At 41.9% G+C, this 25,084-nt stretch overlaps 1 protein-coding gene across 1 annotated transcript in view; it reads right to left on the minus strand.

The window, feature by feature from the left end:
* WWC1 (WW and C2 domain containing 1) overlaps window positions 1-25,084 on the minus strand; it is a 66,489-nt gene that overhangs the window by 21,389 nt on the left and 20,016 nt on the right. Inside the window, exons 2-8 of the mRNA XM_051793449.1 lie at window positions 13,118-13,227; window positions 8,365-8,568; window positions 6,628-6,704; window positions 5,623-5,702; window positions 4,580-4,709; window positions 3,933-4,079; window positions 2,844-2,917 (exon numbers count right to left, since the gene is read on the minus strand). Of these exons, the coding sequence (XP_051649409.1) occupies window positions 2,844-2,917; window positions 3,933-4,079; window positions 4,580-4,709; window positions 5,623-5,702; window positions 6,628-6,704; window positions 8,365-8,568; window positions 13,118-13,227 (822 nt within the window). The remainder of the gene's footprint in view (window positions 1-2,843; window positions 2,918-3,932; window positions 4,080-4,579; window positions 4,710-5,622; window positions 5,703-6,627; window positions 6,705-8,364; window positions 8,569-13,117; window positions 13,228-25,084) is intronic.

Below are 25,084 nucleotides of genomic sequence, written 5' to 3' on the forward strand. Positions count from 1 at the left end.
AAGTTCCATAATTGATAGATATTCAGCTCAACTATTTTTAGGTCTTCTTAAGAGCTGTTTTGTTTTTGAGTGCCTGATTAAGTGCAATACTGTGCTCCAACGAAGAATTAACAGTGGCATTAATTCATAATCCAAGAATTCCTCTGTGCATTTTGAAGGGATATGAGTCTAAGAGGATTGGTTGGCATTAATCTGATCTCTTTTGGCATACATTTGCATGGATATGGCTTTTCCACGGGAATTTGTTCTCTATGCATTTCCGAGTTTAACAGCTTTGTTAAACTAACCTCAGGTTTTACCTTTGGTAAATGATCATTCTTTTTGCCCTTCTCAGTTAAAAGGAGATTTATGTATTCTATTTTTTCCAATAAAGCAGCACCATTACAAAAGGAAGACCTTGCAGGCACTTGGCTGAACACACCAGAATTCACTGCCTGAGTCTGAACTGCATCACTGCTGAGCCAGGCTGGGTTTCCTACGCTGGGCTCAGGTCACATCATCTTTCTGAATGGCCACCAGCTTGCAAGACTGAAGAAATACTGACCAGGAAGGTCAAGTTTTATTTCACTGTTTTCTTTTTACCTAGAAAAGGCAGTTAGATGATTTATTCATTGTCATATCAAGTCTGGTTTTTTTTTTCTTTACCAGGAAAAGTTAGTACTGTCTATTATTATGCAACACAAGCACAACACATAAAATTTTTAGTCTCTTTGGAGAGTGTTCAGTGTTCAACACACACATGCATCTCCACTGAATGGACATTAAGATGTGTATCTACAACCAGTAATTAACAATCCTATCTGACATCAGCCTCTGTTTCTCTCTGTGTCCTTTTCTGGCAGGTTTTACATTATCTGCTTTAGGGTTTTCCTGCTTCAGTGGTGGGTAAGGGAACAGGCAGAATTGTGTCCTGACAGATCTGGTGTAGTGAAGGCCATCAAATTATTCACCTACATCTCTGCCTTTAGTCTGGTCCACCAACAATGGTGTAAACACAGCCTGCCACAGTCAAAAACAAATCTAGTAGTTCTAAACTAATTAATATGGGATCATCTTGATTTCAAGCCTTCAGTTTTACCTTTCCAGAAAATGCAGAGCTAATAAGGCACATGTATTTCCACCATTTGGTTCCTTCAGAGTACATGTGTGGGCAAAGCATTTACTCTTCTTTGAGTTTTTGAAACATTTTAATGCTGCTGTGGGGACAGGAAACACTTCTAACATCACAAGAAAGAATTTTCACAGGAACAGAAGGTTCCTTGTGAGTCACTATATCCATAGTATTGTTCCAGCTTTAAAGCAGTCAAGGTATTTGTTTCTGCAGCTCCTACTAAACATTCTGCCAAACCCACAGTGCTCTGATAGCTGGAGAACTTTGCATTTTAGCATCAATCATTCATATCCATTCAGATCCATCTTTCCTCATAATAATATTTTTTAAACTCTGAGAAAAATCTATAGATAATCTAAGACAGACATGGGGAATGGGTATCAAATATTCTCTAATTGCAAGATGTGTGTATGCCCTTCATCATTACTTCAAATGAACTACTGCACTGCCTTTATATAAAGTTCTGACTCTTTTTAAAGAGCATATTGATTATGTTCTCACGTTTGCCACTATTCCCTTGCCCCTCCTTGGAAAAGATACAGGCTAAAGTAAGAGCATTCCTCTTACCACTGAAGAGGTAAGATCAGTGTGAATTAAATTGCAGTCTTCAGCAAAGCTTAGAAGTAAAAAGCACTTTTAACACAGGAAAAATTAACCACTGCATCTGAAGGAATAATATTTTTCATGTTGTTTCAAAAAGTCACTGCATGATTTCAATGTCAAGGTAGTTTGGCAAATCTTAGACTGGTAAAACAAAAAGTTCTGATGAAACTGCTCCACGTAAGAAAAACAGTGTAAGTTTGTGTCAGAAGCAGCTGAGCACTCACAGCCTTTGACAACTGCCACAGACAGATCAGATTTTATGCCACTGAGAAACATGGCCTATTGGCCGTGCCAATATACCAAAATGAGAACATTATGAGTAATCTCAGTCTTAAAGCTCTTATTTCTAATTAGAGGCTGGAGAAAAATCCTTCTCTTTGCATATATCCCAGTACAGAGTGTACCAAGCATCTGAACTTTGTTATTCTGGAATTGCAAAGTCCCTCTAGAGCAGTTAAAAGTGAAAAAGTCACCACCACCAATGGTTACATCACTGTAAGGACTAGGCCAGCCAAAGTCTAAATAATAATGCTTGGTGGTTTCTCATTTAACTACACAGTTGTGTTAGCTATTATCTTTCAAAAAAGTAAATCCTGGAAACCTTTTGCTTAAATTGGCCTGTTAAGTAGATAGAATTTTTTTAATCTATTCTCCATTCATCTCAGATCAGAGGGCAAGGGTGAAAACTTATGTTCTTACAGATAAGCTCTGGAATTGCAGCCATTGACAATATTTTGATATGTTAGGTGTTAACACAATATAGCTTCCTCTTTATCAGCCTTCAAGCCATGCAAACATTCATTTCATTTTGAATAAGGTAAGGAGATGCCTTGCAGTACAGTCTCCTTATTAGGAATGGGGAAGCATTGGCAACAGGTAGCAAAACCACTTATGTCCCCATAGGTGTGGCCAGACTGAATTCTTCATGTATTAGTCATGTCTTAGTAATTTCTAGGATGGTTATTTATTTCTTGAAAGATAACGCTGGCCCGAAAAGCCTATTGTCTCACTGGCTCAAAAATTACCATATTTATTTAGCAGTACTGCTGGGTTTCAATCTGGTGGCACCTTTTCTAGTGAAATATCCTCAGAATAAGCTGTGTGACAGCCAAAAGGTCCAAAGAATTACCTTCTCTTTGCTTCTTCATACTGCAGGCGTAATCTCACTTTCTCAGCCAACTGGTTATTGCTGCTGGTAATAAACTGAGACACAAAATATAACATCAGCAACTTAGAAACCACTCCTCTTTTGGTTTTTTCTGTTGAAACCAATGAGGTTACAAGTGACACTTTCTCTTCTCAAACTCATTTCCTAGTTAAACCCATCACAGAATAGGAACACACTACCTTTGATTACATTTTTTCATGATTTCTTCAAATACTTGAAACCCCACAAGATTAAGAGGCTCTTTTTGGCCTAGTTTATCAGAAAAAAAGTAAATCTACCACATCTATCTTGGGGTTCTATTTCCATGCACACACAAATACCTTTGTAATCTTTTTTTCTAAAATGCTGTTTGCACCCTTGGTTTGGGATGACATCTTGCTTTGGCTCTAAAGTCTTAAAGACAAGGTACACTCCATCATGCCCAAACCTGCAGATCTTTACTAACACGTGTGGCCCTGACTGAAAGTGGCTGTAAATGTCTAAGTAAAGGTTCACAGGAGAGGCTCTGTGCTGTCCTGTGAGAAATAAGATGCACCCACAGCACTGACCAAGGCTGGCACCACCTGACACTTATGATCCTGTTGCACACGTGGACTGAAGGTTTATGAGCTCTACACATCTGATGGCATGAAAATATCTGCACATACACCACTGTTCTCACTTGTAACACCATAAAAGCCAAACACACTCCTAAGGGAAGAGTCTTCATTAGAGCTTGGCCCACGTGTAGCTGTAGTTTTTTGTCTCGTAGCATATCATTGCTATAAAGAGCTGTGGGAATATTTATATCATAAGAAGCAAGAAAAAGCTTCCTTCCCTTTTATTCCCACCTGGGTCGTTCTCATAGAGACAGTGTGGGGAAACATGAGGTTGCCCTTAGAGATCCATTAACACTGCACACAAAAATGAAGGTCACGCTGAAGTTTAAACCAGGAGAAGGCATGATTCCACAGAAACTTGCCCATGCCTGGAAACTCACACTAAGGCAGTACTACACATAGTTCAGGGGGAATGTCTCCACATGCACAGGGTTTCTCAAGCATTACTCACATTTCCTGAAACATCTGTCTGGGAGCTGACATCCAGGTACTGCCGGGGTAGCAAAGGGCTGGAGCTTTCCACAGACACGCTGCTGGCCCACAGGTCTGACTGGGATCCTCTGTCGTTCACAAAGCTGTCTTTTAACCTGGCCAGGCTCTAAACCCATAAAAAGTCATGAGGTGAGCTCACCCCTACTCAAAGCACCTCAGCAGCTGCATAACTTTAGCCTAACCACATGATTAACCACATATTTGCTGAGTCCACTCAGACCCCACAAACAGGAGCTCAGGCACGGCTGGACGGCATCTCCCACAGCCTGGAGGAGCCCACAACACCATCCTGCCTGGACAGACAGGCTCTCAGCTGGACATGGCAGACCAAGAAGGCCACAGGGTTCATTCTTAACCAATAAACCCTGAGATGAACACTAATCTCTAAGAAAGTGCTTATTAATGTTAGTTGTTATGTTTTATACTTCTTATTTCCAGGATCTGAAGAACTAAAAGGCTGCAGTCCAACCACAACATAGAACTAGTTTGTGTTAATAAAAATCTCAATTACATATCTGAAAGGCAAAATACTTAAATTACTTCTCAGAAATTCAATCTTCCAGCAATGGTGAGACAAAATAATATAAAGTCATCTTGTTTCAATACCTGAATGAGGTCTTGTTTTTCCTTCTCCCCTGATGTGATGGCCTTCTTGAGAGCTTTCATTTCACTTAAAATGGCTTGTGCCTCATCAAGTTTGTAGCCACCTTGGGTATCAGACATTTTCATGTCAATTCTGCATAGAAATTAAAAAAAAACAACAATAAGCTAACACTTTATAACATCCAGTTAATTGATTCATCCTAGATGCATGCATCTTGACAGGAATTTTTAAGAAAAACACACTCCAAAGTATAACAAGGAAAAGAGAAGGAACAAAGAACCCCATTCATCACTGCCTAAGTTACTCCACTCAGCAGTACCTTAAGCTTCAGAATTCTAATTTTAGCCATATCATCATCTCTTTGACTCCCTAGGGAGGACAAAGGTGCACACAAACCCCCCAAAAGGGTTTGTTTGGGCAGACTGCTGCCAGCTGCCTTGTTCCTAAGCTGGAGAGGATCAGCTTAGGCATCTATGAGAATTACCTTATTTTCAGTCATGATTTCAAAAACCAGGCACAGACTCACATGCACAGATGTATTTGCTTTCACAACCTAATTACAAACCACCTCATCCTTCCCTTTTCCCCAAGGAATTCTACCACAGTTGACATTTATAATAAATATTTCTTTAAGAGATGCCAGATGTCTAGTCATACAAAGGTAAGTACCTGAAACTTTTCCTCCCCTCACACTCCCCCTCAGGTTTTTCCTCAGTGCTCTAGATCCATGGCTCTTATAATCAAAACAATGGGCTGTGCTGTGTCATCTGTGTTGAGCCACACTGAGTAAAACTGAATACCAGATCCTGGTTCAAAATCTTCTTGCCATGAAGTCAGTTCTGACGTGGTCAATCACATACAGGCATTGATTTGAGACAACTACCCCCATGGCTGTGTACTGCTTTCAGCTGCATATGCCTAAAGATATCAGCAGCAACATATTTCAGCTTACGTTATTTAGGCAGCTATTTATAAATGTAGTGGGGGATGTATTGCAAGCCAGAAATGTTCTGCACTGAAAATAAGATCTTGAGAACACACTTACTTCTTCAGTGTTTGAAATCCATGCTCTTTGTACTGGAGCTCTTGCTTCATGTGAGCTACTTCCCTCTTGAGTTTATTAACCTGCAGCAAGGTGTCACATTTTTAGAATGATATCTTATATGGGTACTTAGGTACAGCACTACCCATTCAATTCAGAATTTATTCAGTGGAGACAGTACTCTAAACAAATTTTCCAGATAATCAGCTCATCTCAACAGCAGCAAACAGCCCTAAATGCATCCTCATCAGGACTTTATCACTGGCTAGGGTTTTATCCAGCACACACTATTATACCAGGGAATTAGGGCTCAAGGGAAGTTCCAACCTCATAAGCAGAAAAGTTAAGAAAAGTTCAAGAGAGGCAACAATGAAACACATGTCAATTTTACTCAGAAATGTTTAAAACCTTCCCAGTCATTAAAAAAAACTGTTAAGCACCAAAACAGGAGTTACACTCCACAAAAGCCACCCTCCAAGATACCAAACTAAAAGGCCCCACTGCACGAGTAACACAGCAGGATGATAACACATATTGTAAATCCACTGACCCTACAGCTTGCTGTTTTATATTCCTCCACAGAGGCCACACTGACCTACTTTACTTTAGTCCTTTCTTCTTCCCAAACTGGGCTCTGCATGAGAGCGCACACAGCCACTGCTGACAACCCGCACTGAGCCCAGGACAAAACAGCTGCCAGTCTCTGGAGAGAACTCACAGCTCTCCAGTGCTGGGGCACAACCAGGAGCCAGCACATAGCCCACAGCGTGTCTGTGCAGCAGGATGTCCTGCCAGCTGCCAAGGAAGTCTAAAGTCTAAGGGGAAAAAAAAGTGTTTCAAAATCCCAAGACTGCAACGTTTGAAAATTCTGATAAATCGCCTCCTAGATTAAAAATAGCAACATTAGCTCTTCCAACTGCTTTGGCATCCCCTTTTAGTATTTGCCATGAGGTCTGGAAATATCTGAAGGTTCCTCATGGCAAGCAAAGGTCCCTTTGTACTACTCACCCTGGATTTTGTAGTAGCAATCTCCGCTTTGAGGATCTCCGGGTCATACTTGGAACTTGATGATGAGCCAGAGAGCACTAGAACAAATACAGCACCCAGTTTAGCAGCTTTACCTTCCTCCCCAGCACAAAGCAAGACCCCCATCACTCCTGCACACCCAGATCCCCACACATTGCTTGTGTAAGCCTTTTGCCAAATTTCCAGATCTCTCACAGGCAGGGAAAGGCAACGGTGCAGTCAAGTACTCCACAACAAGTGTTTGAGTTAAGTCCTGCATCTCCAGAGTCTGGATTTGTTCCAGGTTAACAACACACTTAACTCAAACTCCCAAACACATTCACTCCATTCAATAGTGTGGCTTCCTGCATGTCCAAAGGCATTTAACAGAACTGAAGGGACAGGCATTGCATGAAGATTTACTTAATTATTTTTTTCAGACTTTCTCATTGAGCAAAACAATTCACTGAATGTTTAGGAAAAAAAGCAAAGAATGACAAGAAACTGAAAAATGCAACGCAAACCTTCTCACAGCCTTGAGGACAAAACCAACCACACAACGTGTCATACTGGATTAAATTAATGTCCCATTAAGAGCAGAACTCTCTTCTCAGCAGTGGTTAAACCCCTTCTGCCTCAGAAGGTACAGAATCTCCCCAATGTACAATGTTGTTAGAGGTAGCTGTAGGCAAGGGAGATATTTTGATCCTTGCAGCCATCAGTTTATGCCCTATGGGAAAGCAGTTCTAGTTCTTTCAGTTTGGCTGTACTTCTCAAGACAGATCACATCACACCAGTGTAACTCATGTTCTTAGTGTACTGCTCTGCTACACCAGCACTCAAGTAGAGTCCTCTTAAGTAAAGACTAAAAATTGTACTTCAGAGATGATGGATGGGACCCTTGCCAAACAAGAATGCTTCAGCTGACAGAAAACCACTTAAAATCTTCTCACATCAGGCACAGGATTAACCAGTGGAATTGTCCACCATAAGACATAACTCACAAGAGTGAAGCAGGGAGACAGAGGTGCACTGATGGGGCTAGCAAGAACACAGAAAGTTTGCAATTATGAGGATTACAAAAAAATTTCTGGAATACTTGTAGGAAATAAATCCTCCTCTGGACATTTTCCAGCTCCTAACTAGTAAGTGAGGAGGAAATATATGGCATTCTATAGCCATTTCTGCACCAACTCTTGAAACAACAGGTATTGATGCTTCCTGTGCAATAAAGAATATAGAGCACAAAACAGTGTTCCTCACACACAAGAGGCAATCCACCACTGTTGGCTTTTACATGGCATAAAACACAGGCCCTCAGCTCCACAAAACAGCCACTCAACTGGGATGTTAAACTATGAAAGGCCTGGGAATGTTACCCAAGATGGCCCTTCTTGCCTTGTTTCTGTATTTTAAACAAGGGAACCAAAAAAAATACCACATAACTTCACATTTTCACACAGAGCCAACCACCACATTTTTTCCACAGTTTTTGAAGCCCCCACTGAAAAAGCTGCACACTGACACCAGTGACTGAGCCAGCCACAAGAGTGTCCCACAACAATCAGCCTTTACCAGCCAGGTGTGGGGCAGCGACTGCTTTTGAGACAAACTGAGCAAACGTGGAGAGTGACGTGGCATAACACCCCAGTCATCAGAGGAGCAGCCTCGTGCACGTTTACTGTCCTAGCGGGTTCATGACAGGGGAAGCCACTGGTTAAGAGTTCACTCAGTACTCACGGCTGGTCTGAGAGCCCAGCTTGTGCTCCCAAACATCATGAAGCTGCCGATATTCCTGCTGGGCCAATTCAAGCCTCTGCTGCTTCACTTGGCAGATCTCCTTCTGTGCAGCAATCGCCTCCTGGGCCAGGACCAGGTAGTCTTTGAGCATGTGCTCCTGCTCCCGCCGCCATTGCACCCGGGGGTCTTCTATCTGGGTAGTTTCTTGGACAGAAAACAGGAGAAAGCCAGATCAACAGAATGCAGGTTTGTTCTGCTGCCTGGAGAAGCTCCACTGTCTATGACAATATTTTAAAATAGCCCCTTGCCTGTAATAAAGAATGTGGAATAAGGATATTTTCCTTTTTTCTTAGGAGGTGACCATTGATCCACAATGAATTCCAATGAGTTTTGCTGAATCACTGTGTAGAACAATTCATTACAAAATCATCATACAACTCTCCAACTCCTCTGCTGCTGAAGCCATCCTGGTTCTGGCTCTTAAAAACATCCACCCAAGAACATGCACACACAGCTCTAAGATACTGACATTGACTGTTAGACTTATCTTTATTGCAACTGCTTTATAACATTACTAATAAAATACCTCTACTGTTTCACTGATTAAAAAAACCCTTCAGAAAATATCATTGCCACATGACTGCATTATACTGCATCTGACAACATGAAAGCATTTACAACTCTGCCCATCCTCTTTGGCTGCCAAGTGGCTTTTATTAAAGAGGGGAAAGAAAACCCTCTCACTCCAATTCCATAGGTAAGTAAAAACAAAGACTCATCAAATCACAGGATGTATTTGTGAAACCTTCTTAAATGACATTATACAAACAGCATCTCAGAAGGGGAGCACACAATTCCTTCACCAAAAGCAGGGACAGCAGTAAATCACTGAAGAATACAGGAGGAATACTGAAGGTGACACAGGCAATACAGCCATGAGCAGTTACACCACTTCCATCTCCGTTACCCCAGCACAACCAACACATTGCTTTCTAGGTTTCTAATTGTGAAAAAGGCATAAGGTCACAGACACACAGCTGGTCCTAATACTAATGAAGCAAATTTATTGTCAGTGTTTGCCTCTGTTTTGTGAGGAAGTGTCCAAAACATTTTTCATTTCTATTTCAAGGCTATTACATGTTCTTGTTTGGAACAGGTTCCAATATTCAGTTGACCAAGTGCTCTGAACTGTCTAAACTAACATGCTTGAATAAGGATGTCTAGTTACCACATATTGAATAATTAATAAAAAGGACCTGCTTGAAACTACCAGTAGGAATCTAATCTGCATATCTTAAGAGCCTCTTTAAATATTTAGTAAAAGCTGCCAGGGTGGAAGGTATGAGCAGCTCTTGAGTGAGTCAGGCATAATACTAACACTGGAATGCAGAGGATGTAGGGAAGAGAACAGTTGGACAATAATCCCAGGAGCAGAACCAGAAATAAAGGATTTTACCCAAGGGATGGACACACAACCATTTTCACAAGCTGTCTGTGATCATGCTGAGGAGAAAATTAACAAGCTATTCCAGCAATAACTTCTTTTAACAGTATCTCAAGACTCAGAAGAACACATGGCACTTCAAATTACACAGCAAAACTTGGAGAAGCTGCAAAAAGTGATTAAAAAAACCCAGTATAGCTTGTAGAAGCATTTCAACAAAAAGTCCTTTACAGGTCCTGCGAGCAGAAACAACATTTCAGCTGATGTAACATTAAAGCTAAGCCTGGGCCTGAAAAACTGCCCCAAAATAACCTGAGGAAAAAGCTGCTTGTGCCAGCTATAGGTGCTGGTGCCCTCATGGACAGCACTACAGCCTCTCTTAGAGGGAGCAAAAGAAAAGTCAGAAGGATACAGGACCTATAAGGCTCTGAAATCCCCAGGATGCTGCCTCTGTTCTTGTACCCAAATCCCATTTTCATACAGCCATGACCCACACCCAGATGGAGTAACTCCCTTTACTTTACAGTTGAATCAGAAGGGGAAAGTCTGCTGTGAGTTACCCAGAGAGCTGACCCCCCACATTCCCAGACATCCAGATTCCCTGGACTAGATTCCATGAATAAGCAGCAGGAACTGTGACTCAGGACTCTTTAATTTCAAGCATAATAAGTATCTTGGCAAAATACCCACAACTCTTGAAGTCTAATTCAGGACACTGGGTCATAAGTCTACATAGCCATAAGGTCTTCAAGCCTGGCCATTTCCAGTTTTTCCTTAGACTAGCAGCCCATTCTTCCCATAATTCCAAGAAGGGTGGTGGAAGCTGCTGCAGGGAAATCCCTCCACTATAAGCAACCAGGAACAAGACTATAAAAACATCCAATCCTGAACACCTCTGTTAGGTGGGGAAGCTCTGCCACTGCCCCAAGCCCATAGTGTCTGACACAGGGAATCCTTAGGGGCCAGCTCAGGGAGAGGGTGGAAAACACATTTAGGTATTGAAATGCTTTGTTTCCATACTTTCTTCTAAATATTCACCTCCACCTTTACAGTAATCACAGCACTAACTGTATTCCCTTGATTGCAGCTTTGAGCTTTGGTTTTCAAACATGTAATACCAATAAATGAAAATGCTGGCCAAGGGCTCTTGATGGGCCCCAGCTACTGAGAAATGCAAAATACATTCAAAAGTGAAATGAAAGGGCTATAGAAATGAAGGCTATTACATCGTGTGTTGTCTTGTGAATTTTTAATTTAATGTTGAGCTTGTCATAAATAAATCTGGTTGTTTCATGTTGGAGGAATGTAGCCTTACCCTGCTTGCATCAGCATCATTTCTTTGTGCAAATCAAATTCCAAAGAAGTTTTCCCAGAGACATACACTCAGGGCTATGCATTAATACTGTATTAGGAATACTCTGGGTACTCAATTCAATTTAATTGTATTTATTTTCCCTCAGAGAGGTGGTTAGAATTGTTCTCCATCTCACTTCTTTTAATGGCTCATGGCTTTAAATTTAGTTTAAGTCTGTCCTTGGGCTTGTTTCTGATAATTAGTCTCAAGCACTTAAGCAGTAAGAACCAATATGGCTCCATCCTCTTCATACCCTCTGATGACAGTTCCTTCCTGCCAGGGAATCTGCAAGAGACCTTGGAGAGGAAGAAGGTTTTGGACACCCTCCAGAGGATACTTCAACATAAACCACAAGGATGAGCTGCTGGATTAGGTTAAGGTAAGTGGATATGTTTTGCTTTATCATGATTTGGATGAGAGCTGGCATAAGAAATAGGGTCAGGAGTTGGCTTCTCTTCTTTTTAAGCTTCTAGTTGAAATTCTCATTCAAGTCTTGTAGCCTCTGACATCCCATAGAAGCATAACTTTTTAAAAGCAACTGTTGTTTTATTAAGCAGGTGTCAGCACAGTTTGAAGGCTTCTCTGCATGCCCCTGAATCCTGTGGTGCTTTTGAGTGGTGCTGACCAGGGGTAACAGCCCTCCCAGACCTGCAACCAGACCTGTGCATGGTCACCCTGGGGCCAACCCTTTCCTTCTCCACTATCCTTTCCTGTAAAAAGTAAAACCTAACGTCCCATGCCACACAGAAAAATACTCAGGATAAAGCCATTTAAAGATATGTAAATCCTGTGATTTTAGGGTGACATAAGCTCTGAATAACAATATTTGTGGAACCTTCACATCCAGAAACTTTCGATCTTTGTATTGCAGAGGTCGATCAGTGCTTTTTGGGAATAGGTTTTTTTCAGTCTGCATTTTTAATACCCAAGAGAAGTTGCTAAAGCCTGGATGAATTTTTGGCATTTCTGAAGAAGGGTATGTAGATGAAGATACTCAAGGGAAGAAAGAAAAAAATCAAGGAAAAAAAAAAAGCCACATCAGGCTTCCACATTCTTATTTTTAAAAAGATCTTGTTACTTGATGAGAAAAAATATGCTGAAGCTCTCAGTTGAAGTCCTAGAAGAAGACTTAAAAAAATCCCACAACTTCGAGGCACTTCTGTCTTAATTTTAAAAGTTTTTCCTCTTTGTATGAGTCACAAGCTCTCCCAAAAGAGCCTGGGCATGGTTCTGCTGTGAAATTCTGGACTGCAATTGGAGCTGCTCTGTAAAGAGAATCAAAGTCACTGATTTATTTTGTTTATTACTTTTTCAGGGGATTTGTTCTAGCACAACCCAATACACTCATCCTAACAATACCTGCATGATATATCAAATGCTGTATTTTCTCACAATTCAAATGAGCTTATAAAGTTAACTTTTTCGGCCTATCAAGCATTCTAACAGAGTGTAGTTTGAGGACACAGAATAAAAACACCACAAGCCTGAACTTGCACACATCTCAGGAGTTTCCTCTCCAGCACAGGCAGTGCAAGCTCCTGCAGCACAGGGAGCTCGTGCTGTCATTCAGTTGATCCCTGCCAGGGGAATCAACACAAGACCTTTGCACTGTTTCTGATGGTCTCGCCACAGGGACAAATTCCAGGCTAAGAACAAACTCCAGATCATTGCTGCTTAGTTGGGCTCCTCAGCAGAACCAAATCTCACAGAGGTGTGTCCATAGGATTAGCTCAAACGTGACTGCCAATTTGAAGACTGCAAACCAAAATGTCTCAGATTCCCGTTCAGAGAGGGAAGTGCCTTGTACAATGGAGAAGGACAGGATCTGATTTCACGAGCTGCAGATCTCAGATCTACTCTGAAACATGCTGTTAGCAATGTGGTTTAGTGTTCAGTATATTTAAACACAGGCACAAAACAATCACTCTGCAAAAACACAATAAGATGTCACTTACTGGTGTTGTGGTCTATGTAATAGACTCCAACCTGAGGGTCATAAGCTTCTTCCCATCCTAATGGCAACTCATCACTAATGCAGTCTGCAAAGGTTAGTGGCTTAGTGTACCTGAAATGCAAAGTAATATTCAGCATGAATAAAAGAACACTCTCATATCTCTATTCCAAACAACTGACCAGAAAACAAGTGCCACAAGGGCTCCAGTATCAAAACCAAAGGAAGTTGAAAACTACATTAAAGCTTTTGTTCTTATCATATAATACTCCACCAACTCTTCCCTTTCTTCATCTGAAGTTACAGCAAGAGGAATTCATTCTGACAGAGCTCCAGAGCCTTGCCTGGCTCAGCCAGTACTTGCTTGACAAAGGAACGTTAAGAACTTTGCCAGAAACAATCCTTGTCTCTCAAGTGAAAGAACAAGACTGTTTGCAGGCAAGTCCTGTACCAAAAATATGTAGACAAGAAGGAGCAAGATGAGAAATGCAATTTGCATAGCATGAATAATTAAGACTGCACAATCAATAGCAAGTGCCGTGGTCTGTGGGACCACTTGTCATGCAACTCCTCTCATTTGCATTGCAATATGTTCTGTTTCATTAATGACAAACTAGATTAGTTTCTCAGTATCACAAAATGTGTAACCCGCTCCATCCGAATGAGGAAGTATTTCCACAGCACTGCTCTGATGAGTTTTTCTATTAGAGACCACATCCAGCAACACTCTGAGGGCTTGTATGGCTGAACACAAAGCTCAGAGTACCCACTCCTTGAGCGACCCCACAGATTTTAATCACCAAATCCATGTCCCTTTCCTCCCTTTGACTCTGAGTTAATGAGCTTCAGCTTGCCCCAACAAAACTCCTAACCAAACACAGCACTGCAGGGAGGCACAAGCCAGGAAGAATTAATCTTGCAGGTGTCTCATCTCCAGCTGCCAAAAGCACAATATGCCACAGGTCCACAGATCCACCACACAACCGCAGTGCACGTGGTACATCTGGAAGGGGGGCCATGCCTTCATGTTGGGACTCACAGGTTTGAATTACTGTGACTTACCAGGGGAGCCCTTTGAGCAGAAAGCACAGCACACGCTGTACAGCACCACAGCCTCTCTCCAGCAGGCACATGCTGAGAGCAACTGGGTCAAAAAGCAGCCATGGAGCTGTACCCAACTCTGCCACACACGAGCAGCACGTCACAGGGAGGCAAGGGGGTAGGAGAGCAAGTCTCCAACCCACTGGGAAGGACTGAACAGGTTTGCAGAAAGTCTTTTGTATCCAAAGATAATTCAGCAGGGCTGACAGCTTGACAAAGAGTTTAAGTTCTGAGCATACTTCACCTGGAGGCACTGAGCAACCCACTGGTAACTCCATATTACAGTCACCTCACAGTGTTAAGGGGAATTTTAGGGAAAAAAGCCTCTAGCCAGAAATAGTGCAACATAATTCCCCTCAGATATGATCCATATGCCCAGTATGCAGGCAGAACAAGGTGGGAACATTTCTGTAAAAGCCATGTAAGCCACTAAGACCTCTACTTACCTTCTGCTGCATTTCCCTTTCAACACATTGCCTTTGCCATAAGAAGCAGCATTTGAATCACTATTTTCTCAGAAAATTTCAATTTAATTTAAAGCTCTGCAGTGCAAAAGAACTCAGAGCTCCACAGCATAGAACTGTGAAACTTTCTCCATAAAGTTTCACCGAAGGGTTTGTTTTTACAGTTGTTAATCTAGATTGTGTACCAAAAGCATGTTTGTATAGAAAATAGAGGTTACCTGAAAACAAAATAGAATCTCAATACTTGTGATTGCTATCCCTTATCCCATGTTATTCCCCATGATCAAGCTGTTTCCTCAGCCTGAGTGTGCTGCTGAGTTGATCAAATCAAAGACGCACAAGGGTAAAAATGCAAAGCAAGGTCAGATACAAGGCACTCTCTGGAGATAACACAGATGAAAGTGCAGCAGCAAACGTGTTGGCAATTTTAAGTTAAACACCGGGGTTAGCACTTTCACCCTCTCTGCAAATGGCATCTGCTTTTGTTCAATGTTAGTGGTTTGTGTAGAAGCAGGACAGGTAGGGAAGAGTGAAGTGCTAAATGCTGAACTTTGGAGAACCTGCTCCCACCCCTGAGAGGGCACAGGCATATTGGGATCACAGAATATGCTGAGTTGGAAGGGGCCCATCAGGATCATGAATTCCAACTCTGGCCCTGCACAGGACACCCCAACAATCCCACCATGTGCTTGACAGTGTTGTCCAAACACTTCTCGAACTCAGACAGGCTTGGTGCTGTGACCACTGCACCAGGGAGCCTGTTCCAGTGCCCAACCATCCTCTGGGTGAAGAACCTTTCCCTGATATCCTGCCTTCAGGATGGTCATGCATGTGCAAAAAACCAACTCAACTTCACACACATCAGGAAACGAAGCATGATGACACTTCAGTGTAACTGCTGAGGACTTGGTTGTAGTATTTATTTGATTGCCCTGATAAGCAGGACATTGTTCTCCCATTGCCCAATATTCCATAAAAAATATTAAGTGAAAAGTTTTCACCTGTAGTCCATGACAAAGCCTAGATTTAACACTAATTAGATGCTACTTGGAAAAAGGGAAAGGAAGACAAGTTACTATATATAAATAAAGTCAGCAGGGGTAGAGTGCGTCAGCCAGGCTACAGGAAGTCCAGGGGTCTTCTCCTGTGCAACATTTGATAAGTAACACTCAAAATAATGCTGTGAACTGGTGATATGATTGCTGTTTTGCTACTTCTATAGAGAGATTTGTAAGAAGAGATGCAATTCCATCCTGGGTTTGCAGTCTCTGACATTCCACCCTACAGACTGATTAAACCAGGAGCCATGCCTTCCCCATGTCCCAGCTACAGTGCTCAACATTTTTGGTGAGTGATCCAAGCATCCCTCAACATGGAGCAGTAATTAAACCCATACTTCAAATACATTAGTTGAGGGTGTGCTACAGACATAAAACATACCTCAGTATCTTAATTAGAATTACACACTAATGGAGTGGAGTTTCTGCAGCAGAATTTCGCTCAAGAATCACACCTAACACTAATATCAAACTCTTTTTTTGGTTAAGAACAAACAAAACCAAACCAAAAACCCAGTGTTGAGCTGCACTATCAGCCCTAGGTCTTGGGAATACTTTCATCAGGGAATGGCACTGCAGTGCCAAAGTTTAATACCAAACTTATAAAGCTTCTGTTCAGCTTTTGTCCAGTTCTACTTTGTTAGAAACAGCTGAATTCCTTCTAAATGTGCTCAGGAACTGTCAGACTCAGTAGGAAGCCAGGACCAAGCAACTGAAGGATGCTTATTCCTATTTTCCATATGAAATGCAATGCATGAACTACATCCAGCCAGTTCTTTCAGCTGGAGTTTTGGAAAAGGGGGAGAAAAATCAAGGCAGGATCAGTCTGCTCTAGCAATGACACAAGCCAACTGGAGACTTGCCAGTTACTAGGGCTCAGAAATAGACAATTATCTCACTTTTGAGACTCGTATTCTCAGCATATCTCAACGAGCACCCATCACCAAGCACGGACTAGGGCCATCCTCCCTGGCTGACCACAAGCTTCCAACTATCCTATTTGTAGAGAGGAGTAACTACTCACTAAAGGAGAAATTTGTCATTCAACTAGCAAACAGAAGAGTAATTAGTTTTATAAGTAAGTGAGTAATTCCATTTGTTAGAGACAAAAGAGTTATTTCCCCAAATAACTGCACCTTCATAACCATAGTACCTACTTTCCTAAGCTTCTTTTCCTTGCTGTTGCGGGAAACACTGGCACAAATCAAAGCAGCAATGCTACAATTGCAGATGAAAGACATGCAATGTATTGTGTAGCCAGACTCTGAATACAGCATAAAAAGAAAAAGGAGATTATTTCCTTGTTTTAAGGTATGATTTTAGGGTTTGTTATGAAGACTGAAATAAACCAATTTTCCAGAAGAGGCCCAAAAATGAAGCATTTCCCTAAGCACATTCACAATGTAACATGAGGGATTAAACGAGCAAAAGGAGAAGTTTCTTTCTCACAGCAAGACATGATTTAGTTAGTGTATTATTCCTGCATAAAACAGGACTGTTCCTGCATGTGGGAAGTTGAAGCTAGGACACAACTGCAGGTCTATTCCTTTGAAACGTCTCCTTTACAATTCATAAAGCTTCCTGATCTGCTTTGGAAAAAATCTCATCAACTCAGTCAAACCATGTTATCATGTAACAGGTCCTCTCTGTAGGCAGACTCGAAGCAGCAACCTACAAAAATGGACCCCCTGCAGCAATGTGCTATTAACTAAGGAAGGAATGGTTTGTGCATTCCTTACCCTCCTCTGTTAGGGAAACCTCCAGATTCATTCATTTCAAACAAAAGTAATGCACTCAAAAGTTCAGCAAATCTTGACTTTGACTTCTGATCTCCAGTCCCAAAGCGGGAACCAAGGGGGCAAACAAAGTCTGTAGATACAGCACTTTTTTATTAAACCCAAACTGGTCTAGTTAAAAGAGATGACACTAAGACACGAGTCTTGTCTGCATCTTCCAGCCATGCAAGATTTGCTTTAATGCATCAGCTAGACCAGAACTACTCTTCAAGTGCTTCATCTGCTTCTCAGCTGAGCTTGGTGTGGAGGTCTACAAGAGAAACCAGTCTGAGATAGAGAAGATATTTGTAAATCATAGCCTAACTCTGTCCTTTTAGCTCACCCCTAAGGAACCCATATGTTCACCTCATTTCAACTCACCTGTATCTCACATTCATCGTACCTGTGACTGCCCTTCCCCCATTAGCTACATTTTAATCAAAGTCATTATTAGAAATATTTAGCATTTTGAAAATGAAACATCAACCTAGATTTATCCATTTACATCATATGTTCTTAGTTTTCAGTAGGTTAGTTTTTAATTTAATTGCATTCAAGAAATCCAAATTTACTTGAACAAGTGCAAATGCTCATCAAGGCACCTGGAAACCAGGTGCCCGCAGCAACCACCACACACAGCAGGTCAAGGACACCATTTCAGAAACTAATCCTGATAAAAAGAGATAAAAGATAACAGCATCACCCAAATTCCTAACCTGAGGAGCATCTGACAGTCTTCAGGCAGAGGCAGGCTGAGGAGTGCTCACCCATCAGCTATGCTGAACATACTGAGGCACTTCCATGTTCCCAAAACGTTTGCCCCCAATAGATCAACTATTTGTACAGCAAATGATGTTCAAATCCCACTGCTACATCAGGAAATAGAAAGTTAGTTTCCTACCTCTACTTTCTAAGTCTCAACATTTTCAAACAAGAAGGGTTTCTATACTTCTTATTTTTGATCACCTTCAGTTTCTATCACAGATAAAACTGGAAGTCAATGTTATCATGTGCAAACAGTATTAAATGGAAACTTGCTCATCTCAGATTCAGAAAGCCGTTCTATATTCTTTAACTCCACTGTTGTCAATCAAAAACCTCATTACGCAGGAAACTGAAGGCAAATATTCCTTGTATAACCAGTTTTTGATTGACAGAAGGTTTGTTAAACATGTCTGTACAGAGATTCCTGACGGGAGCAGGAGATGGGTGACCTGTGCCACTTACAAATCTGGAGTTAATGCTACAAAGGCAACAAAAATCAGTTCTGAACTTCTTAAAACAGGAAAAGGTATTTTTGCAATTACTGGATTTCAGTATTGGTGGCCCACAGCAACTGAGCAAACTCACAGGCAGCTGTTAGTAAAAGTGTGCCTGTACGTAAATGTGCAGTCGGCAAACAGTGCCTGTGGGTCACCGAGATGGGGACGTTTATAAACCAACAGTGCACTGCCAAGCCTCTACACCTCACATAAACCCACTTAATCCCTGTGTTTGCAGGGTTCCTCAGACCCATAACAAAGTAAAGCCATTTAAACAGGAGAGCCTTATGTTAATCAGTTCAGCACAGATCACATGGCCTTACATGAAATCCTTCATGACTCCCTGCGGGTGGAACTACAGACCAGGGGATTTCCTGCAGGTTGCTGGACCCATTGCAGCAGCTCCCTGCACAAGGAACAAAGGCAGCACCTGGATCACTCAGGACATTCATGCCAGCTCCTCTTACAGCTACAGCATAAGCCACCAAACCCCAAAAATCAGCTTTCCAGCTCTGTTCAGGTCTCCCCTTCCCTGCTGCACTCACAGGTACACAGCAAGCATACGAGTCACACAGGTTCATGGGCAAGAAGTCAAGCCAGGTAATAAAATAATGAGTTGTGGCAGATACTTCCACTCACATCATTTCTCTTACAAAAGCAAACAGTTTTTAAACCCAGCATTTTGTGGGAGAAGCTTGGAGTCAGATTTTATTTTCAGTGGCTTCTGCTCATTATGTGCAGGATGTGCTGCACGGACCAGGATAGAGAATGAGCTAAAAGCACCTAATTCCAACTGTGACACTGGGGCAGCTGTACCCAAGATCCAGGTGGGTCTGAGCTTTGAGGAAGCTGTTAATGGGCAGAGCTCCTACTGTAACTCAGAAGGCTGCTGCAGGAACCACTGCCAGGAGGCTCGACACGATGACATACAAGCTTCTTTGTTTTTAATGAGGTCATCCCATTCTCAAGACAGACGATGATTATTTTTAAACTTCAGCACAGAAAAACCTATCGCTTTGCAGACAAAATTTCTAGGACTACAGCAGTCTCCTCCTCACAAAAGCTTTTAAAAATAGACTCCTACACATTTATTACTCAACTTGGTGATCCAGCCCTCAAACACACCGGGGCTATTCGTCACTATAGTAACTATTTTCCCCGGGAGCATCTTCTCTCACTGCAGGGAGAATTGCCTTTGGAGGCTGGAGGTGTGGCAGGGAAGAGGCCCTGTTCTATGATCTTGCTGGCAAAGCTTTTCTCACCCTGTCACCATACACCTGGGCACGATGAAACACTCCCTTGGATTCCCACTCCAACTGCAACTGAGGCAAAAGGTGATGAGAACAGCTCATCCTAGCAACCAGTATCCTCAGCAGTGATACAACAGACAGCTCGGGGCCACGTGGCACCTTCAATTGCACCAAAACCTCACCGAGTGTGAGGGAGTGAAAAGGGGAGACCTACACACCGAGGGGAGCAGAAAAGAGTAATTCAGACCACCACAAGCAGACAGGAACCACGAATGGGAATGTGCTTCCCAGGTAGCAAAGAGAAGCCTTTAAGAAGTGATCACAAATTTGGGAAGCTTCTTAACTATACTCCAAGGAGCCTGATGAGAGATCAGATATGACATTTCAAAGTTTTGGAAGCCAGACATTATTCCAAGACCCACAGCAAGGCACAGCCACCCTAAACTTCTAGTAACCTCAAACACAAGTCATTTCAATGACTGTAAGTGTGTGGTCCTGGTCTTGGTCTGATAAAGGATAACTGGGAACAGAATTACAGCCCTTACAGTACAAATGGGGTCAAGTCTGAGAAAAACACTATTTGAAACTGTTGCTGTAAAATAAACAAATCTGCTTCAAGTACAACAGAAACATTACCAATAGAAATGCCTTAAAATAATCAACACGTGTCCTAAAGCAACTCAAACTGCAGAGCTGTTTGCTTTTCAGAAGTGCTTTCTTTTGTTGCCATGGTTATTGAGCATCTTCTCAGCCTCCTGAAGATCTCTTTCATCCTGTGTCTCCTTCTGGCCCCTAATGCTCCATGCATTGGGTCACCTCCAGAATAAGCAAGATCAACATCTATCTTCAGAGCTTATTTTCCAAGCTGTCATAATTTTAAACATTTTTATTGACACAAGAACTCAGTTATGTTCTTTATTGCTCTTTGGCCAAGCCCTGTACCTTGTTAAGGTGATTTTGAGTCGCGTGTAATTTGCTAATTTAGACCCTTTCACATAAGCAGGTAACATCTAAATTATTCTCTTTCTACAGAAATTAGTCACATGTTGCCCAAGTAGATTCTCCACAAAAGAGATCAGGAGGCACCAAAGACACCTGAAAGTCAGGCAAAAAGTCTGTATTTCAAGAATTCCAAACACAAATGCATTTATACCTTTAATAGCAATACATTTCTATTGGTCAAACAGATTTATAGAAGCATAATACATATAATACACAATTTATGACCCCACTAGTATGCCTAGAACACATCAGTTGAACAGTTAACTGTGTGTTCTAGCCACTTCTGAAAAGGCTTGCATGTTTACAAGCTCTACTTTGCACACAGTGACAGTCTGTTTGCCCATGTATTTCTTTTCAGTACAGATCATTTACCCCTGGAAGCAAAGAAACTACTAAGTTATTTGCAAGGAGAAGACCATCAAAAACCACTTACAGATTTTAGATCATTCCCAGAGATTAACAAACTGGTTCTGCAAGCAGGAGAGAGGCAAGAGGTCAGTTCATACCTTCCTAATCACTCAAATGCAAAAATTCCTGGGATAGTTCAAGGTTAAAAAGTCAGGAAATGGGAGCTGAAGCTTCTCACAACATTAACTTGCCTGCCAGCCTGTATATCCTGCATGCTTTCCTGAACTGATTAAGCAGAAAAGATATAAAAGAGTAAGGTACAACTTGATGAGAACAGTGCAACACAACTGAACTAAAAGCGTGCAAGAGTTGGAATTTAACCATGCAAGTAATTAAGATGTCTTTAGTTTTAAATGGCTGAAGTTGCCTGCAGTTCTTGTAGGATAAGCAGCCTTGCCACCTGCACAGCCTGGGTAGGTTGGCTAAAAACAAGTCAGTTCTCTCTTCACTTGGAAGTTCAACTGTTCTCAAAGAAGGGGACTGGTCACTTCACAGTAAGGGATAAATTGTCTACCAAACATCCAGAGTAGTCAGACAAGTTTCTTGACATATTTGGGAGATTATGAACTGGAAGGCTTGTCTCTGTTCTTTCAGCCAGCATTCCTACTTCCCTGAAAGGCTGCCCATGGTGTGGGTGGCAGCAGTTTACATTGGCAAGATGCCTCGAGATAAGGAGGTGTTTAGGACAGACTCCCCCCACAACACAGCTCCTAAAGCAGGGAACCAATACCTACTGCCAGGAAAAGATAAATATTTGAGATGTCAGCAAGGAGGTAAGAATGGAACAACTGCTGTCCCTCAGCATTCAGGAACACGTTATCCATGGACAGCAGCATGCAAAGACAGGCAGTGCAGCAGTGAGCACTGGGCTGACCATCCCCATGTCTGTGTAGGGGAACAGACTTGGGATTCACTCCACAACTGGACTTCATTGAGCACTGAATTTTCACTTCATGTATGGTGATGACAAACCTTAATTCTTTGAGAAGAAATGCATTTCTCACCAGCATGTTCTATCTCTACTGTGAAAAAGCAGTATGACAGTGAATACCTCCTGCAACACTGCCAGCTCCTGTGCCCTTTATTCACATGGCATTTGGAGTGGGAAAACAGACAACTCTAGGATGGTATCACTGGACTCATCTAGAGACCTAATCTACCCAGTGTAGAAACCAAGCATTGCTAGTATGAAAGCCTATTTGCAAAGGGGCAAGGGAAGCACAAGAGGCTGTTTTCACATGCACATGGTTTGTATTCTGCTCCCTGCTCACCTCCTGCCAGCACTGACTCTGTACAGCAGCTTCAGCAGGACTGCCTGCTTGCTATTTCTGCATTATAAACATTCTTATTGAGTTATATAGCTATTTGATGGTCCCAATCCCAAACTGCAACATTAGCAGGCTCTCTGGTCTGCATCCTCTGCAGAACATAGTCTAGGCAAGCAGCAGGACACCACCACAGCCCATTCTGCTCTTTGCCCTAAGAAAGATCAACTGCAGCCACTCAGCTTTTATGCAATGCCTAGGTCAGTTCTGAAAATATTTCTACTTGGCTCTCTGATCTGACATCAGTCTGGTAACTTGGAAACCTTGTCCAGATGGAGCTGAATCCAGCTACACAGAGGAAACTACCAAGTCAAGTGAACTCCAAAGAGGCCTCAGTGCAGTCCCAGGAGTTCATGGGCCCCTTCAATGCCATTGTAAACTCAGCAGTACCAGGTATGAAAAGGAGTATTTCTGACTGCCTGCAAGAATCAGAGGAGGTGCCTGGTCACGATGATCTTGGAGCAATGGAGAAAACAGAACTAAAATCCTTCCAGTTGCAAAGCAATTGTGAATTCAAGGTACAGAATAGGTACTTCAGCATAAGCACTGCCCTGCAAACTGTAATCCATGCCATATCCTTCGAGGGGCAAACCAAAATTATTTCAACAGACTCAGTCTTGTGAGTTAACACTGAAGGCAGCCTTTGGAAATGACAGCATGGCAACTCACTTCTGATCCAAAGTGAAGAAAGTCCAGGTTGCACAGCCCTCTGCTCATGGATGCAGTGACTGCTGAAGCACATAAGCACTTGGGATTCACAGTATCAGCTTTACTATCTACTACTGCTGCTGTAAGTGTTGATGCAATGTCTTCTCAGTTCCTGAAAAGCCATACTGCATAAAAATAAATAGAAATGTCAGAACAAGAACAGATGTCTAAAACAACCTCATGAGAGTAAAGCTTTAGGAGATGTAAAGAGTTAGAAGGTAAGAGTATAGAATTCATAGGTTTAGTATCTTTTTCATCTAAAGTAACAAAGCCTTGATTTACCATGTAGTTAAGCTACAAAAAAAAATCATGCCAAACTGCATTTATAGGCAGAACTGTACAAAGCACTAAACATAGCTCAGTACTTCACACATTGCAAGGGAGTCGATACAAATCAACAAGTATTGAAGGTTGCTCACGCATCTGAGGACAGCAAAAGTGAGATTTGCATCACCAAGTGAGTTTGATTGATTTACTCTTATAAACATCATTTATTTTTAATGATCCACCATCAGCATGTTTTGCCAACAGATCAAATTTCTGTTAACATGGAAGTTATAATGCCTCTTGCACTTTACATTCCCCTTCCCCACCTATCTCGTGTGGTTTAAAGCCCACTTGCAGTCCTTCTGCCAGCTCTCTGCGTGCCCAGCACACAGCTGAGGAAGAACAAAAGTTTCATCTGTAAAAAGGCACAGGCCAGGGACCACAGCTTAGATCAACCTGAGGGAAGGACTCTGGTTTTGGTACTGTCTACTTTCAAGACTTCTGCAACTGTGCCACCACCATGGAAGTCTTCTTCAGGTTTAGGATGAACATGCATTTCACCACAGGCAAAGCCAAACGTGTCAGCACCACAGTGTCTTGAAAGTGGGGTGCTGCTCATAGCACCCCCTGCAACTACCAGCAAGCCCCAGAAGCAATGTGTCACTTTTCAGAATTCAAGGGAGAAATCCTTTGGAAAAATTTGTTTCCCAAGACTGTTTACAACTCAAATTTTACTGCAGGGAGCACTGCCCGAGGATCTGTGAACACAAGCTCATGGATGGAATCGATATCAAGTTGTTCACAGAGGATAAAAGCAGTTAGGTATGACCAATAAATGATATCCTGATCACAAATTATCACTGGTTGCCACAAAAGTAAGGTAACATCTTTAAACATGAACATGCATATATGCCAAAGTGTCATCTTTCACTGGCAGTTATTTTGCTGTTAAGGCCTTGTGGAGAAAAGGCTGTTGTGGCTTGAGGCAGTTAACCAAGTTTCTATCTAATGCATTGGATTATAATTTTTGAAGTGTCCAACAGACTTTTACATAGGTACCAGATATCAAAAGCTTTTTAGTTATTCCTCAGTTCAAAACACACAGCATTTCTTTCCACTAAGCAAGGACTCAGCATACATACCACCTCATCACTGCTGCTCACACTTCATGCTCTAGGTATGTGTCAGAGACACACCTTACATAGTCTTATTATTAATATTTAGCTACTATTTTACTGTGGTGTATGACCAAGAGTACAGGAACCTCCTTCCAAAGGAACAATCTTCCACCTTCCACCTGGTGAAGGTAGCTAAAAATACAGTCTATTTGTGTCTCTTTGGTATCTCTGTA

The sequence above is a fragment of the Manacus candei genome, unplaced genomic scaffold, assembly GCF_025592945.1.
Source record: "Manacus candei isolate 608988 ecotype Guabito, Panama unplaced genomic scaffold, ASM2559294v1 h1tg000037l, whole genome shotgun sequence".
NCBI lineage: Eukaryota > Metazoa > Chordata > Aves > Passeriformes > Pipridae > Manacus > Manacus candei.